At 35.6% G+C, this 17,624-nt stretch overlaps 1 protein-coding gene and 1 pseudogene across 5 annotated transcripts in view; one reads left to right on the top strand and one right to left on the bottom strand.

Moving 5' to 3' along the window:
- Positions 1-17,624, top strand: part of COP1 (COP1 E3 ubiquitin ligase) — a 245,207-nt gene that overhangs the window by 29,248 nt on the left and 198,335 nt on the right. For 3 of the 5 annotated variants that reach the window (XM_041753662.1, XM_041753655.1, XM_041753642.1), the window contains exons 3-5: positions 1,360-1,457; positions 8,656-8,732; positions 9,422-9,541. In XM_041753662.1, coding sequence (XP_041609596.1) covers positions 1,360-1,457; positions 8,656-8,732; positions 9,422-9,541 — 295 coding nt within the window. The remainder of the gene's footprint in view (positions 1-1,359; positions 1,458-8,655; positions 8,733-9,421; positions 9,542-17,624) is intronic. The other 2 variants (XM_041753668.1, XM_041753649.1) reach the window with 1 other exon arrangement.
- Positions 4,648-5,099, bottom strand: LOC121490085 (annotated as a pseudogene).

Here is a 17,624-nt window from a genome sequence, read left to right as displayed (position 1 = left end):
TATATATTTTAAAGATTTTGTTTATTAATGAGAGAGAGAGAGAGAGAGAGAGAGGCAGAGACATGGATAGAGGGAGAAGTAGGCTCCATGCAGGGAGCCTGGTGTGGGACTCAATCCCAGAACTCCAGGATTATGCCCTGAGCCAAAGGCAGATGACCAACCATCCCTGATGGAGTAATATTTAAAAAGTTTTTTTTTTTTTAAATTATAAACCAGTATGTAATTGTAAAAACTCAAACATTAATATATATATATATATATTTAAATTTCTTTTTAATTTTTATTTATTTATGATAGTCACAGAGAGAGAGAGAGGCAGAGACATAGGCAGAGAGAGAAGCAGGCTCCATACACCGGGAGCCCGATGTGGGATTTGATCCTGGGTCTCCAGGATCGCGCCCTGGGCCAAAGGCAAGCGCCAAACCGCTGCGCCACCCAGGGATCCCCATTAATATATATATTGTAAGGAAGGAAAACTTTCTTGTAATTCCCTTTCTTTAGCTATAACTGCTAATAGTTATTAGTTTTCATGGCATATAGTTACGTATTACAGTATGATTATTTTTTGGTATATGTTGTATTGGATTGGTGTTTACAAAATTATTCAATGTCCAAGTGTTTTGGTGCTTCTAATTTATTTTCCTATTTTCAGATAATAATTGAATTGAACACCTATCTACATACCTCTGTTCATTTTCTTAGGATAAATTCCTAGAAAGAAAATTACATCAAAGGGTGTTATACAGTTTTAAGGTTTTCTATACATTTTGCCTCCTGGAAAGGCTATGGCAGTTACATATCCTTCAGCAATATATGAAGTTGTTTGTACTGACATGTGCTCATTAACATGTGATTGTATTTTCTTAAATTTTCCATTCTGTTTGGTAAAAACTAGTATATAGTTTAAAACCAATTATTTTTATCCTACTGAAGGTGATGATTTTCTCATGCTCATTGACTGTGTTGTTGATTTTTCTGTGCTCTTTTCTTTTTTTATTTGAATGTTTTTTTGTATTAAGGATATCATCAAGAACATAGTCTATTTGCTTAATTAAATCATAGGCATTTGCTTTTCTTGGGTGTTATGTAGTACTTAAATTGTGTAAACTTAGAAGTATATTTTTTAAATATTCTGTATCTAGTAGACTTGTTATTCAAGTTTATTTTTAAATATTCTGCATACTGTTATCTAATAAATGCTCTGTGTAACTTTATTATGATAAAATATATTGAAATAAATTCAATAGCGAATTACTTGTTTTAAATGAGAACTAGAAATCTAATAGGCATTATTTTGTGACCACTTTATTAATTCTTCACTGGTTTAATGAACCTTATTTTATTTTTTTCTGCTAATAGCTACAAGTGTATTCATCAGAGTTTGGAGGATAATAATAGATGTCCCAAGTGTAACTATGTTGTGGATAATATTGACCATCTGTATCCTAATTTCTTGGGTGAGTCTTTGGAATGATTCTTTATTTTTTAAAATATCCTATCCCCAAAAGTGTGTGGTGGCACTGATTTATTTGGAAAACCGTGTAGGGGTAAAGCAAATCTTTCTTTCCTACTCACCTGGGTGCTTTCCCCAGTCTTCATTACTTTGTGACAGAATTTCCATACCATGTAATGTTAGTACTATATTATGTTATTTTAAGTTTCATGAAAGGAGAAAAATCGACTGACACAACTCTTAGTTTCTTGTACAGGTGACTGGACAGAATGTGAGGCTACAGAATGCCAGAGTTCAGAATACCTCTGTCTTTATACAGTGTGGTGCATTCCTGCTGGTTGTGCTTCTGGTGTGTAAGGGAGTCAAAGGAGGAAAGTGTTAATGGAAGGGGTGAAGGGGAGTGCGTAAAAAAAAAAAACCCTGGGGGTAATTGGATTCCTGAATAGGCGAAGAGCCTCTGTGACCTGGGAGCAAGCAGGCAATTGAAAAGTAAGGACTTGGAGTAGAATTTAGGGAAAGAAGAAATATTTGAGTGGTGTGATAGATACTCTGTAGGACTGGACTTTATGGGCTAAGTTGGGTATAAGGGAAATGAAAAGTCTGGCAAAGCAGAAACCTTTGTCCGTGAACTTGGAATCATGGATTGATGCTGCTGAGCAGGCTCTAGAATCATTTTTCTATCAGTTGTAACATTGGAAAACTTCTTTTGGAATGGCTAAATACAGAAAGGAATATAATCTTCTGACAATTTTTGTGTTAAATAAAATTTCCAGGCAACATTCTCTAATGAATCCAAAAGTTGGAGATTCTTTAATCTGAATTTCTAACTCGACGGAACATTATATATTAGTATGGAAGGAGTTTTGAAAGTACTGTTTTTGTTAGAAGGTGATTTCATACATTAAGTATGTATTCTTATATATATCCAGTAAATAGCACAGTCATACCTTATTGATTTCTGAGCTAGAAATTATCTTGATGATGATCTAGTTTTTTAACATTCTCTTTTTATGGTTAAAAATTTTGGTTTTGGATGAGTGGATTGTAAGTATTTTATGTCCATATTTGAAGTCTCTTAGAGTGCTGCTTCTTAATGTGATTATGTATGTCAGCCATGGAAATATTTTATCCTTATACATCTTTTCCTGTTTTTCTGCCCATCATCCATTCCAGTGTTTACCATTTGTACAATATTAGTCAAATTCATAAGTTCCCACATTAGGTAGTTAGGGACTTAATATGTATCCTGTGCATTCAGGATGTTCTTGAGATCTGTTACTGAACATGGAATTCTACTTTTTTTCCCCCTTTCCTGAAAGGGGGAAAAAAAACTTCTAACTTAACTTATTTCTAACTTAAGTTCTAACGTATTTCATTTCCATTGCTTCAGTTTGAGATTACATGATTTATTTGTGTAGTGCCTGTCATTCTTGGTTGGGATTAGGACTTGAACCTTTTGAAATAATTTTAGATTTCTTCTTGAGCATGGTAAAACAAGTATATGTTTTACAATTTTGAAGGCATTAGATAGCTTTGCACTTTTTTTTTTAATTGATAGGTTAGGACCCTGTCATGAATGAAGGATGAACTATACATTTTATGTAGCAGTTGTCTTCAAAACTTTTTTGCTTGGATGACTCATATAAAAATTCTGAAAAATGATGTTCTTCCTCACACATTGATCCCTCATTTAAAATGATCATCCTCTGGGCAGCCCCAGTGGCTTAGTGGTTTAGCGCCGCCTTCAGCCCAGGGTGTGATCCTGAAGACACAGGATCAAGTCCCACGTCAGGCTCCCTGCATGGAGCCTGCTTCTATCTCTGCCTGTGTCTCTGCCCCTCTCTCTCTCTCTCTCTGTCTCTAATAAATAAATAAAATCTTTAAAAAACAATAAAATGATCATCCTCAAATTTTCTTTATAAGTTTAAGTGGTTTTAAAGGATGTAACTTTAGGAGTATTTTAAATCTGGTTATTTAAAAATAAAGCTTTTATCTCTTTTTAAAATGTATCCAGTGAAATCTAAATATCAAAGTGATTTGATATTTATCATTAATTTGAAAATAGACACCTTTCATTAACAATGGGAGATTTTATGCACTCGTTTTCTCTTTGAATTTTTACTTAAATTGCATTATTGTCCACATAATTTTATCCATATATGTGTTTTTATGCTTGAAATCCTTATTGATCTATCTGTAATACTATTCTGTAACAGAAATTTATGTAAATAGAAGCTATAGACATAGAAATGTTTTAACTTGGGATCCCTGGGTGGCGCAGCGGTTTGGCGCCTGCCTTTGGCCCAGGGCGCGATCCTGGAGACCCGGGATCGAATCCCACATCGGGCTCCCGGTGCATGGAGCCTGCTTCTCCCTCCGCCTGTGTCTCTGCCTCTCTCTCTCTCTCTGTGACTATCATAAATTACAAAAAAAAAAAAAAAAAAAAAAAAAAAAAAAAGAAATGTTTTAACTTTTGCAACATTATTAAGCATTTAAAAATCTCAAATATTTTTTTCTGGGTTATTACTTAGTATGCAATTGATCAAATATTTACAAATTTTATAAAGTATTAGACATAAATTTTTATTGAAAATGTGCTGCTTATCAGTTTTGTTGCTTTTCTTGATTAGTTCTAGTACTCCTAGTGGTTATTACTAGGAGAAGGAATCACTTTCATTTGTATTCTTTTAATTATTTGTTCATTCATTTATTTAGGATCCTCAGTTTTTATTTTTTATTTTTATTTATTTTTTAAAAAGATTTTATTTATTCATGAGAGACACAGAGAGAGAGGCAGAGACACAGGCAGAGGGAGAAGCAGTCTCCATTCCATGCAGGGAGCCTGATGTGGGGCTGGATCCAGGGTCCCCCTGGGCCGAAGGTGGCGCAAAACCGCTGAGCCACCCAGGCTGCCTGGCTCCTCAGTTTTTAAAAAATTGAAATATAATTGAAATACAACATTCTGTAAGTTTAAAGTTTTTCTTTTTTTAAAAAGATTTTCCTTTTTTAAATGTAAGTCTTGAGAAACTTTGTTGATGGAGATTGAAGGAATTTTGTTAACAGTAATCTCACTCAGTTTTTTTTTTTTTGCCTCGTTTTGACTTAAGAAATTAAGAGAAAAGGCATTTATTGATTTATCATCAAAGACAATCTTTTTTTTCTCTCATTCATGAGATATTTATTAAAATAACACATTTAGGGAAAAAAATGAATACAATGTATACATCATTACTGAAAACTGTATACCATCATACAAAAAAAGGATTTTATTTTGGGAAATTGATTCCTAATTTATGGCAAGTTTTACTTTCAGAAATAAAACCACAAAACAACACAATCTAATTCAATCTTAAAGGCTGGCATGCTGAGCAAGGAATGTTCTTATTCTTTGTGGGAGCTCCTTCTTTACACTGTCAGGTACCAGGGCTCTGCCTTTTGGTGCGATTTCAGCCACCATGTCATCAACAGTAACGTGTTCTAGTCCTTTTTATTTTAATTACCTCTTTACAGTGTGCCTTCAACTGGTCCTTCCAGCCACATTCAATTAATTTAGCTCTCAGCAACTCTTTGAGGCGTTCTCTTTCTCCAGTTTTATCAACTTTTGGTTAATTGCTGCTCTCAGCTGCTCATCTTTGTTCATCTTGCTAACCACACTCTTCAGCTGCCCTGACCTAGACCTCTCATCAAAGACAATCTTAACGTTCAATTAGTTAACAATGAAATTGTTTCTTTAATTTTAATGAAAGCAAATAATTGGAAGGCAAGCACTCAAAAACGATTTGATTTTCTAGTCATTATAATTAAATACTTTTTTTGTCAACCAAGTACTTTGATTTTTTCCTTTCCTGCCCTAAACACTATATATCACAGACCCTTTTCTTACTGAATACCTTCCCCCACCTCTTCTTCTACCTTCCATGGCATTGTTTCAGTCCCCTCTAGGACCCTTGGTCATCCAACACATTTTGTTCTTTCCATCCTACTTGGTCTTAAGAGCTCTGTTTCTTTTACCAGTTACTAGAAGCCTTTTGCAAGATGAAGTCTTACTGTCCCACACCCTTACCCCCATCCCTGCATTTGCTCTCCTTTGTTCCTGCCAAGACTTGCCCTCTAGCTTTCCCTATCCCTTCCTGTGTGAAAGCTCTCTTCAGCTGCCTGCCTTTATCTCTCTTCCTCCCTCTCTTTTCTAACTTTCCCTGTCTATATAAAAAATTTGTAAATTGAATTTTATCTCCCTTATGAATGACATTATCCTTTGAAGGGACAATGTGAATGCTAAGTTTAAAACACTTACTTTAAAATACTGAGTTTAAAAAGTAAATACAAAAAAAAAAAAAAAGTAAATACAGCATGTAACAACCTTACTACTGGCAGGCAGTGTCCTGAGTGCTTCCTGTAAGCTAACTCATTTCATTTTCAGTCCTATGGGACAGGTACTGTCAGTAGCATCCTCATTCTTCAGGTGAGGAAACTAAGGCACAGAGAAGTTGGGTTATTTGTATAAAGTTACACAGTCAGTAGTAGTAGAATTGGAATTTGGACCTACATAGTCTGTCTCATGAGTATATGTGCTTTTTTTTTTTTTAAATTTATTTATAGATAGTTGCTAGAATGGAAGCTTTAGCATTAGAAATGCATTGTTTATTCTTAGTACTGTGGCCAGGATCCAGAGATTTATAATTATGGATATAGAATATCTTTCAAGTTCAGTGATATACAAGATTTCTCAGTAAAATGCAATGTGGTATACACTTGTAAAGTATTAAAATTTAAGTCACAGTTTTTATTCAAATGGTTAATTCTGTAACTGAAATATTAAACTCTTATTCATGTACTTCTCTTTATTCCCACTATATTGTTTCAAGCTCTCCTTTCTCTTCCCTGGGTTATATTAGTAACTTTGCTTATGAGATACATACCAGGCTCTTCAGAATCAGGCTTCCATCTATTTTCATTTCTAGCCTTAGTTCATAGCCTGTTAATCATTAACAAAATCACTTTTGACCCCGTGTTTCAGCCATATTGATTTAAAGTCACCCTACCTCTTGGTATTATATGACTTGAACCCCTCTTTCTCACACTCTTCTCTGAATTCTTTTCCACTTTGTAATGAATCTCTGTGTGCATGTTATGGCCCAATTCTAATTTTTAGTATATGTGCTGCCGAAGCAAGCACTTATGGCCCAATTCTAATGTCACCTTCTATGTATAGCCTGCTCATTTACACTCTAATTGTTCTTTGTTGTATGTTTTTTGTAAGTCCCCTTCAATGATAGTACTGATTATCACATTATAACTACTGCATCACAGTAGTTATAATGTATACATTTGTCTTCTATTCAGAGTTGCTTGAGCTTTAGATTGAGTCTTACTTAGATTGAGTCTTATTTATTTTTGAAGCTTGGATTTCTAGTGTGGGTTTAATACTTCTCTGGTTTGGTAAGAAATATTTATAGTTGGATTGTGGTATAGTGGAAAATATTAGATAGTTGGGTTTGTATCCCAACTCTGTTTTGTATTGTATGTCACCATGAGGTAAGTTCCTGATGCTCCCTTTAATAGTCCCTCATTACTAAAATGGGGAGAAGAACCCATAAGATAATGTCTGTAAAGTGCTAGGCTAGTGCTAAACTGGCTTAGTACTATTTTCTTTTCCTTTATTAGATTTTCTGTTGTTTTTGTTTGTTGTTACCAGTTAGTCGTTAAAGATAGAAGAAAAGGGGCAGCCCGGGTGGCTCAGTGGTTTAGCGTCGCCTTTGGCCCAGGGTGTGATCCTGGAGTCCTGGGATCGAGTCCCACGTGGGGCTTCCTGCATGGAGCCTGCTTCTCCTTCTGCCTGTGTCTCTGCCTCTCTCTCTCTCTCTCGTGTCTCTCAAGAATAAATTAAAAAAAAAAAAAAAAGAAGAAAAGAATTTGTAGAATTGATTAATTTAGTGGTTTGGTGATAGGATCAAGTTCTTTCCATCTTTTTGTTCCTCCATCCCAGCATATGCATTGGTTCTTTGACTAGTCCCCCCCCCCCCCCCCCCCCCGCCCCAAGATTTCAGGATGGCTCTAAGCAGTTCCAGGTATCATTTCTTAATGAAGGGAGGGAAAGAACTTGTGTTTTCTTTCTATCCACTTCTTTTGGTGAAAGACAGCATACCCTTCATTGGTTACAACTAGGCCACATGCTTAATGTCAATTATTGGCAAGAGTATGAATACGTAGATTGGCTTAGGTTAGTCAAGAATCATACCATTGGGCTGAGGTAGAACCTAGCTTTTCTGAAAGCATGTGGCAGTCTCACAGTTGGAAAATAATTATGTTATTTAAAAAAGAGGGGTGGTGGCTTTGGATAGGTAACTGACAGTATCTACCATGATATATTTTCTAAAGATATTTATTATCTATTTATCAGAAAGAGAGAGAGAGAACATGCATAAACAGGAGAAGTAAATATCTGCCATGATGTTTATAGGAAAGTAACAAAAAGAAGAACAAATAAAAATCCTTAGTGTCTACCTTATAGAATCAACCAGGTACATGTGGAGGATGGGACAGTTTCACACAGTGAGAATTATCTCCTCCAGATGCTGATAGTATCATCATGGAGATGTGTACGAGAAAGCATGTATTCCAAAGAATTCTTCTTCTTCTTCTTCTTTTTTTAAGATTTTATTTATTCATCAGAGACACACAGGCAGAGGGAGAAACAGGCTCCACACAGGGAGCCCGACATGGGACTTGATCCCGGGACCCCAGGATCATGCCCTGGGCTGAAGGTGGCGCTAAACTGCTGAGCCATCAGGGCTGCCCCAAAGAATTCTTCTTTAATAATAGTGATAGTAATAATAGCAGTTGTAGCAGTAGAGGCTGTGGCAAAATTGTTTTAATTTGAAATAAAGTGAAAACCTAGCATTTTCTTCTTAGCATCCTTTTTTTTTAAGATTCATTCATTCATTCATTCATTCATTCATTCATTCATTCATGGGAGACACACAGAGAGAGAGAGGCAGAGACACAGGCAGAGGAACAATCAGGCTCCATGCACGGAGGCCAAAGGCAGGCACTAAACCCCTAAGCCACCCAGGGATCCCCGTTCTTAGCATCTTTTTAATTTGGAGGCTTTTTAAAGTGAAAATAGAACCCATTTAAGCAGAACAACTAGATGATACATTTAACAATACAAATTATATGTACTTTTTGTTTTTTCTTTTCAGTGAATGAGCTTATTCTCAAACAGAAGCAAAGATTTGAGGAAAAGAGGTTCAAATTAGACCACTCAGTGAGTAGCACCGTATGTTTCAACTCTTATTACTATTTTTAAATAAAGTTCAATTTGTTGTTTTATTGGTTTAATATTAATTAGATATTAAAGCTTAGTATGTCATTGATTTTCTTTTTTAAAGAAAATTTAAGGTTTTTCTGTTTTGAACTTTGTTAACTGCATTGTCTAAAATTTAGTGATCATCTTTTGAAAGGTCTTTCGGGATCACATTGAGTCAGAGATGGCTTGAGATACATGACATTTGGAGAATTATATAGCAGGGTGGAGCTGTGGTTGGTAATTTGGAAAAACTGTGGGAAGATTCTTAATTTAAGAGAATAAAAAAAAAAATCAGAGATTGTTGAGGGAGGTGAGCCTAAATGAATACTTTACCAAGTACAAAGTTGAAAGTATGGCTAGACAGATAATGAGAATCCAGGCACTTGGTTTCAAGGGAATTACACCTTTAGATGTGCTCACTTAACATTTGTCATGAATATGCCTTCTGTATCTGTTATCTAGATTGGTTTAAGGGAGAAATAGTGTTTAATTTATAATTAGAAGGCATTGGGGAACCACTGGTGGGAAGGAGTAGGTTAGAATATTATAGCATGTTTTTGGTATCTATGTAATAAACATTAGGAAGTAGCAATTAAACATGTATTTTAAGCGCTCTAAAACAATTTTCTTAGGAAGTTACTGTGTTTGTTCATTTTTAGAATGGCCACAGGTGGCAAATATTACAGGATTTATTGGGAACTGACCAAGATAACCTTGATTTGGCCAATGTCAACCTCATGTTGGAATTACTAGTGCAGAAGAAGAAACAACTGGAAGCAGTAAGTGGCAGTTGAATTTTAGAACATTTTAAGTGATGTTCTTTATTGCATTGAAAAAGATCTAGAAATATTTTAAAATAATAGGGTAGTGTCTGTCACTCAGTACATCCAGTTTTATTCAGTAAGAAAACATGAGGAAGGTATCAATTCTAACAGATTTCCCTTTTTCTTTCTTTTTTTTTTTTAGATTTCCCTTTTTCAAATAAAAGGAAAGACAAATTTCTTTCTTCTTCTGTTTGTTTGTTTTTTAAAGATTTATTTATTTTATTCATGAGAGACACAGACTGAAAGAGAGAGGCAGAGACATAGGCAGAGGGAGAAGCAGGCTCCTCGCAGGGAGCCTGATGCAGGACTCAATCCTGGATTCCGGGATCATGATCTGAGCCAAAGGCAGGCGCCCAACCGCTGAGCCACCCAGGCATCCCGGAAAGACAGATTTCTTATAAGTTACTTGCAGTGGCCAGTTTATATTAAGAAAGACTGAGTGATAAGAAAGATCATGAGAAAATACAATTTCACTTTAATATGGAACAATTGTATCGGTCACTTTTCTTCTTCTTCTTTTTTTTCTTTTTAAAGATTTTATTTATTTATTCATGAGAGACAGAGAGAGAGAGAGAGGCAGAGACACAGGCACAGGGAGAAGCAGGTTCCACGCAAGGAGCCTGATGTGGGACTCGATCCCGGGTCTCCAGGATCATGCCCTGGGCTGAAGGCAGGCGCCCAACTGCTGAGCCACCCAGGGATCCCCTTGGTCACTTTTCTTATAATGAATACATTCCTTGCCATATCTTCCCTTATTCATTCACTCATAAGATTTGGAAGAGTAAATAGAGATTATTTTTATCTATATAAAATCCTTTTAGCAGGTGTCCATTGGTGGCAGCTGTAGCATATGACTTAAATAAATGCGTTTAGAAAGGTAGGAACTGGAACTAAACATAGCTTGTTTTATGTAATGAAATGTAAATAAATATAAAATTGCATTTATTTCATGTAAATAAATATAAACAGTGTAAAATGAATTTCCATGTATTAGGAATTGAGTATGATCATTAGTAGCAATTCACACCTTAGCTTCAGCAAATACCCCCCCTGATCTAGCTTAAACAAAAAGAGGTTATTTATTGATAGGATAAGGAAGTGAGTAGCTGACATACATGAAAATGAAGAGTTTAAAACCAAATATTGGGAAGATTGGAACCGTAGCCAACTTTTCTGGAGAGTATAAGGAAATGAGATTAGGCACTTGAATGTTGTTGGATCTTTCTTTGGTGTTTCTCGTGTCTGTTTTTTTGGAACGTGTCTCATTTTCTTTTCTCAGATCTTTATAACATGGTGAGTAGTGTAGTCATTTGCCCTTTCTTCATTTATGTTTATGTTTTTTGATAGAAGAAAAGGGACTTTTCAATTTCAGTTTAAAAACATTCTGTGGATGGAATGGGAATCTATTAGTAGGAGAAGGGAGTAGCTGAGGTTGTGCTTCCTAAAATGATTCTCCCATTCTGGGAGTGGAGCACAGTTGGAGGGAATTTCTCCTATATTTTTGGGGGTGAGGGGGTTTATCTTTTACTTCTTCTTCTTCTTTTTTTTTTTTTTTTTTTTTTAAGATTTTATGTATTTGAGAGAGAGAGAGAGAAAGAGAGAGGCAGAGGAACAGGCAGATGGAGAACCCGGGTCAGGATCAAGTCCTGGGCTGAAGGCCGCGCTACACCGCTGAGCCACCCAGGCTTGCCCTACTTATTTTTTCTTTCAGTTTTATTGAGATATAACTGACCTAAAGTACTGTGTAAACTTAAGGTATACAGCATAATGACTTGATATATGTATTATGCAGTAATTACTGTAGTAATTTTAAAAGATTTTAAAGATTTTATTTATTTTTTCATGAGAGAGAGAGACAGAGAGAGAGGCAGAGACATAGGCAGAGGGAGAAGCAGGCTCCATGCAGGGAGCCCGATGTGGGACTCGATCCCAGGACTCTAGGATCATGCCCCGGGCTGAATGCGGCACTAAACCTCTGAGCCACCTGGGCTGCCCTACTGCAATAATTTTAGTTAACATCCATCATCTCTTATAGATAAAAGAAAAAAATATATTTTTCCTTGCATTGAAAAATATAAGGACTTACTCCTTTTTTTTTTTTTTTAAGATTTTATTTATTCATGAGAGACACAGAGAGAGAGAGACATAGACACAGGCATAGGGAGAAAGCAGGCTCCATACAGGGAGCCTGACATGAGACTCCATCCTGGGTCTCCAGGATCACACTCTAGGCTAAAGGCAGCGCTAAACTGCTCAGCTACCCAGGCTGCCCAGGATTTACTCTTTTAGCAACTTTTAGATATACAGTGTAGTGTTAACTTTAGTCATTATGTTGTACATTACATCCTCCATACTACTTATCATATACCTGGAAGTTTGTGCCTTTTGACCACCTTCATCCAATTTCTCCAACCGCCTGTTTCTAGTTACTATAGATATTATCTGTATGAGTTTGGTATGTTTTGTTAAGGTTCCACATGTAAGTGAGATCAGTTATAGTACTTGTTTTTCTCTGACTTATTTTACTTTAGCAAAGTGTCCTCAAGGTCCATACATTTGTTGCAAATGGCAAGATTTTCTTTATTCTTTTTTTTTTTTTTCATATTATTTTTTTTAATTTTTTTTTTTTTTTTAATTTTTATTTATTTATGATAGTCACAGAGAGAGAGAGAGAGGCAGAGACACAGGCGGAGGGAGAAGCAGGCTCCATGCACCGGGAGCCTGATGTGGGATTCGATCCCGGGTCTCCAGGATCGCGCCCTGGGCCAAAGGCAGGCGCCAAACCGCTGCGCCACCCAGGGATCCCAAGATTTTCTTTATTCTTATGGCTGAACAGTATTTCATTGTCTCTTCAGCGTGGTGATTCAGTTTTTTTGATAAATACTGAGAAGTAGGATTGGTAGATAATATGGTCTTTCTATTTTCAAATTTTTAAAAGAAAAAGTAGGCTCCATGGGTGTGGAACCCAGTGTGGGGCTTGAACTCAGGACCCTGAGATCAAGACCTGAGATGAGATCAAGACTTGGAGGCTTAACTGAGTGAGCCACTCAGATGCTCAGTTTTTTTTTTTTTTTTAAAGCCAAAATGCACCTGGGTGGCTCAGTTAAGCATCTGAGGACTCTTTTTTTTTTTTTTAAATTTATTTATTTATTCATGAGAGACACACAGAGAGGTAGAGACACAGGCATAGGCAGAAGCAGGCTCCACGCAGGAAGCCTGATAAGTGACTCGGTCCCGGGTCTCTGGGATCATGCCCTGAGCCAAAGGCAGATGCTCAAGTGCTAAACCACCCAGGCATGTCCCAGCATCTGACTCTTGATTTCAGCTTGGGTCATGATCTTGGGGTTTGTGAGATTGAGCCCCATGTTCAGCTCTGACTCAGATGGGAATCTGCTTGGGGTTCTCTCCCTCTGCCCCTTAAGTGCCCCAAAGATTTTTAGCTTAATGTAGTCCTACTTGTCTTTTATTTTGTTGCTTGTGCTTTAGATGTTATAGAATCGTCAAGACTCTCCTATGGTTTAAAGCATAGTTTTCTTTTTTTTTCATATAAATATTTTCATATAGTGATAAATGATATAAAGACTTCTATGATAGGTTGAAAACATGCAGTTACCTTGTTACCTTAATGCTATGTAAATGAGAGTAAAGGGATGTTAAGGGTTGCCTGCGTGGCTCAGGGGTTGAGCGTCTGCCTTGGGCTCAGAGCGTGATTCCGTGGTCCTGGGATGGAGCCCTACATTGGGCTCCCTGCAAGGGGCCTGTTTCTCCCTTTGTGGATGTCTCTGTCTCTCTTTGTGTCTCTCATGAATGAATAAATAAAATCTTAAAAAAATTAAATCTTAAAAGAAAAAGTTTACATAAAAAGCGTGTCTGGGTGGCTCAGTTGAGCATTCAGCTCTTGATTTCAGCTTGGGTCGTGATCTCAAGGTTGTGAGATCACGCTCCGCATTGGGCTCTGTGCCAGGCATGGACCCTGCTTAGGATTCTCTCCCTCTGCCACTTGTGTGCTCCTGTGAGTGCTTGATCACTCTCTCTCTTTCTCTCTCAAATGGATAAATAATTAAATAAAATTTAAAAGTGGAAAGATGTTTATATAAAAAGCTTCCTATTGTAGTTATCCTTTTGACATAAGCCTTTTTTTACATTTTGATGTTTGTGTTGGTAAATACATAGATCTAGTTTGTTTTAACTAATGTATGGTAATCCATTGCATAAACATATCTATTCCCTTATAACGGACATTTATGTTCTTCCTAATTCTTAGCTGTGCCTATGCCACATTTAATGTTATACATGTCTCCTTGTGCTCTTGTATATACACTTAGTGATTTAAGGAATGCAGTTACTGTTTATAGAGTTTACATGCACATTTTAACTTATCAGATATTGCTAGATTGTACTTTTGTGGGTTTGTACTATATGCACACCTGATATTTTCTCTTATAATTACTGCCGATCTGATAGTTGTTTGATGGTTGTGTGTGTGTGTGTGTGTGTGTTGGGTATTGCTGCTTTGTCAAATATTTTGGTAATTGAATTCTAGTTGAATTGCATTGTGGTCAGACAATACGATTTATGTGATTTTAGATTGGGTATTTTTCTTGATCCCATTTTATTTGGTTTGTGGGTTTATCATAGATAAGTTTTTGCTTTTTTCCTTAATGGATGCTTTTGGGTTTTTAATATAATTTACATTTACATTTTATAATTTACATTAATATTACCTTCAAGTAATATCCTTATCTGTATTATAGGAATCTTAAAATAATATACTTCCATTTCCTCTCTCCTGGTCTTCGTACTATATTTTGTCATATATTTTATTTTTATATATATTATAAACCCCACAGTCAGTTATTAATTTTGGTTTAAACAGTAAATCATGTTTTATATTCATTTTTAAAAAGTCTTGTATTATCTGTATATTTACCATTTCTAGTGCACTTTTGTTTTCCATTCATTCTTTCGAATTCTATCTGTAATTTTCCTTTTGTCTGAAGGACAACCGTTATCATTTCTTTAGTGCAGATCTGCTGGTGATGAATTCTTTTACCTTTTGTGTTTGAGAAAGTTATTTATTCTTTGTGTTTGAAAGGCACTTCCAAATAAGTAAAGAATTCTAGATTTATGTTTTAAAAGTATTTTAAAGATACTACTTTATTTATGGTCTTATATCTTGCCTGGTTTCAGATGAGAAGTCTGCTGTCGTTTTCCTGTCCTAGTGTGTTCCTGTTTAGTATGGTCTTTATGTTGGCTTAAGCCTTTTGATTTTGACATACATTGGTTACATACCTTCGCCTCATTATTCCGTTTTGGGGATTTTTGAGATTCTTGGATCTGTGAGTTTATAATATGATTTGGAAAATTTTTAGTCATTGTTTCTTCCACTATGAGAACCTCACTTAACCATCTATTAGGCTGGTTGAAGTTACTCCATAGCTCACTGATAAGTAGTTCTGTTAATTTATCTTTTTGATTTCTCCCCTATATAGTTCATTTTGGATAGTTTCTATTTCTACTTTCAAGTTCACTAATCATTTCTATCTGTTCTTAACATGTTTATGCTATCCTCTAACTTCTAGAACATATATGTAGTTACAACTCTTTGAATATCTTTGTTTACTAATTTTGTTATTTTGTCATTTCTATATCTGTTGTCATTGATTGACTTTCCACCTTATTATGGAATGTATTTGCCTTTTTACATGCATGCTTATTAATTTTTTGATTGGATGCCAGAAATTGTAAATATTACTTTTTTAGTGCTGGTATTTTTGTATTCCTTTATACATTGTTGAGCTTTGTTCTGGCACATAGTTGAGTTACTTGGAAATAGTTCTATTCTCTTGAATCTTTTTTTTTTAAGCTTTTATAAAGTGGGGCCAGAGGAAAGTTTTATATAGGCTAATTTTGCCCCACTACTGAAGCAATCTTTTTGAGTATTCAGCCTGATGCCTGTGTAAGGTTTTTCCGGCCTGGTTCCTGGGAAAATGTAAAATTCTGATCCTTTTCCTGAGGATTATTGTTTCATATAACTGGTTTGCTGTTTTGTTATAAGGTAGGAGTGTGATTTCTGTCTTTCTCACTGTATTTTAGTCAGATGTGTAAGTTCATTATGTATGGTTTTGGTCCATTATGGCTCAGTATATGATTTTTTTTGGTTACATGTTCACTTGCATTTGCAAACAGTGTATTATTTGTAGTGCTTTATAAATGGTGATTGTATAGCATTTGTTAATATTATTTAAATCTTTTTTCTCCTTGCACTACCAATTACTGATATGAGTGTATTAAAAATATAGTTTTGTCTGTTTCTCATTAATTCTTGTGATTTGCTTAATGTATTTTGAAGCCTGTTATTTGGTATATTCATGTTTAGGATTGTTACGTCTTTTGGACATACTATCCCCTTTACCATTTTCTGGAAATATTTTTGTTCTGAAGCCTGCTTTTATATATATGTATATATATATTTGAAAGATAATTTTGTTTACTTGAGTGTGGAGGGAGAGAGCACAAGCAGGGGAGCAGCAGAGGGAGAGGCATGTTCCTCACCAAGCAGGGAGCTGAAAGTGGGGCTCTATGCCAGGACCCTGGGATTATGACCTGAGCCAAAGGTGGATGCTTAACTGACTGAGCCACCCAGGTGCCCCATCTTATATATTTTATGATATTATTAAAGCCCCAGTAGCTAGTTATGATTAGAGTTTCTGTGGCATATCCTTGGTTTTTTTAAAAGATATTTATTTATTTATTTATTTATTTATTTATTTATTTATTTGAGAGAGAGAGAGAGAGAGAGAGAGAGAGAGAAAATATGAATGAATGAGGTAAGGGGCAGAGGAAGAAGTAGACTCCCTGCTGAGCAAGGAGCCTGATGGATGATGTGTGGCTCGATCCCAGGACTCCAGGATCATGACCTGAGCCAAAGGCAGATGTTTAACTAACTGAGCCTCCTAGGCACCTTTCCTTCTTTGTTTTTTTTTGTTTTTGTTTTTTTACTTTATGCCATCATTGTCTTCGTGTTTTAAAAATTTGTCTCTTAATAGTGTGTACTGAGTTTCTTTTCTTTCTCTCCTTTTATTTTTTTAAGATTTTATTTATTTATTCATGAGAGACCAGAGAGAGGCAGAGACCTAGGCAGAGGGAAAAGCAGGGAAGCAGGGTCCCTGCAAGGAGCCTGATGTGGGACTCCATCCCTGGACAGAAGTGTCCAAAGGCAGACACTCAACCACTGAACCACCCAGGTGCCTCAAGTTGTTGTTGTTGTTGTTTTTTAAACACACTCTATAACTCATTTAATTCAAGTCCTTAAGTTCATTTTAATATAATGTAACTATTGATATGGTCAGGTTTGGGGTCTGCCACTTTGGTATTTTCTATTTTTCCATATATTCTCTATTTTGTATTCCTCTTTTCTTGCCTTTCTTCGAGATCAAGTTTCTAGGATTTTCCATTTTAGTATTACATTTTATCTTCTCTTTTTTCACATTCTCTTAAAATTGTATTTTTAGTAGTTTCTCTAAAGATTATAAAGTACTTTTTATAATCAACCTTCAGTTTAGAGTATGCCACTTCAGGGATAATGTATTCATAGTCAACCGTTAACATATACCATTTTATGGAAAATGTAAAAGCTCACAACAATTCAATTTACCAAAATTCTACTTTTGTGATTGTTTATAAGCCCTACTAAATAGTTTTCTGCTTTAAATAGTTAATAGCCTTTTGAAAATTTGATCCAAAACTACCCCCACAAAAATAGAAATCCAATATTTGCCCTTTCAGAAGTTTTCTTTTTTTCTTGCCTATCTGAGCTGCCACATCTGGCTCATTTCTTTTTTGTCAGTATAGCTTTCTTTACTATTTCTTGGAGAACTGATAGTTTTGTTTTCTGTGGAAGTCCAGGGTTTTTTTTTTTTTTTTCCTTTATTCCTTTTTAGTACTTTAAAGGTTTCTTTCTTTTCTTTTCTTTTCTTTTCTTTTCTTTTCTTTTCTTTTCTTTTCTCTTTTCTTTTCTTTTCTTTTCTTTTCTTTT

This window comes from Vulpes lagopus, chromosome 1, assembly GCF_018345385.1.
Source record: "Vulpes lagopus strain Blue_001 chromosome 1, ASM1834538v1, whole genome shotgun sequence".
Lineage (NCBI taxonomy): Eukaryota > Metazoa > Chordata > Mammalia > Carnivora > Canidae > Vulpes > Vulpes lagopus.
The sequence above is the reverse complement of the archived record's forward strand: the minus strand, read 5'-3'. Positions and strand labels throughout refer to the sequence as shown.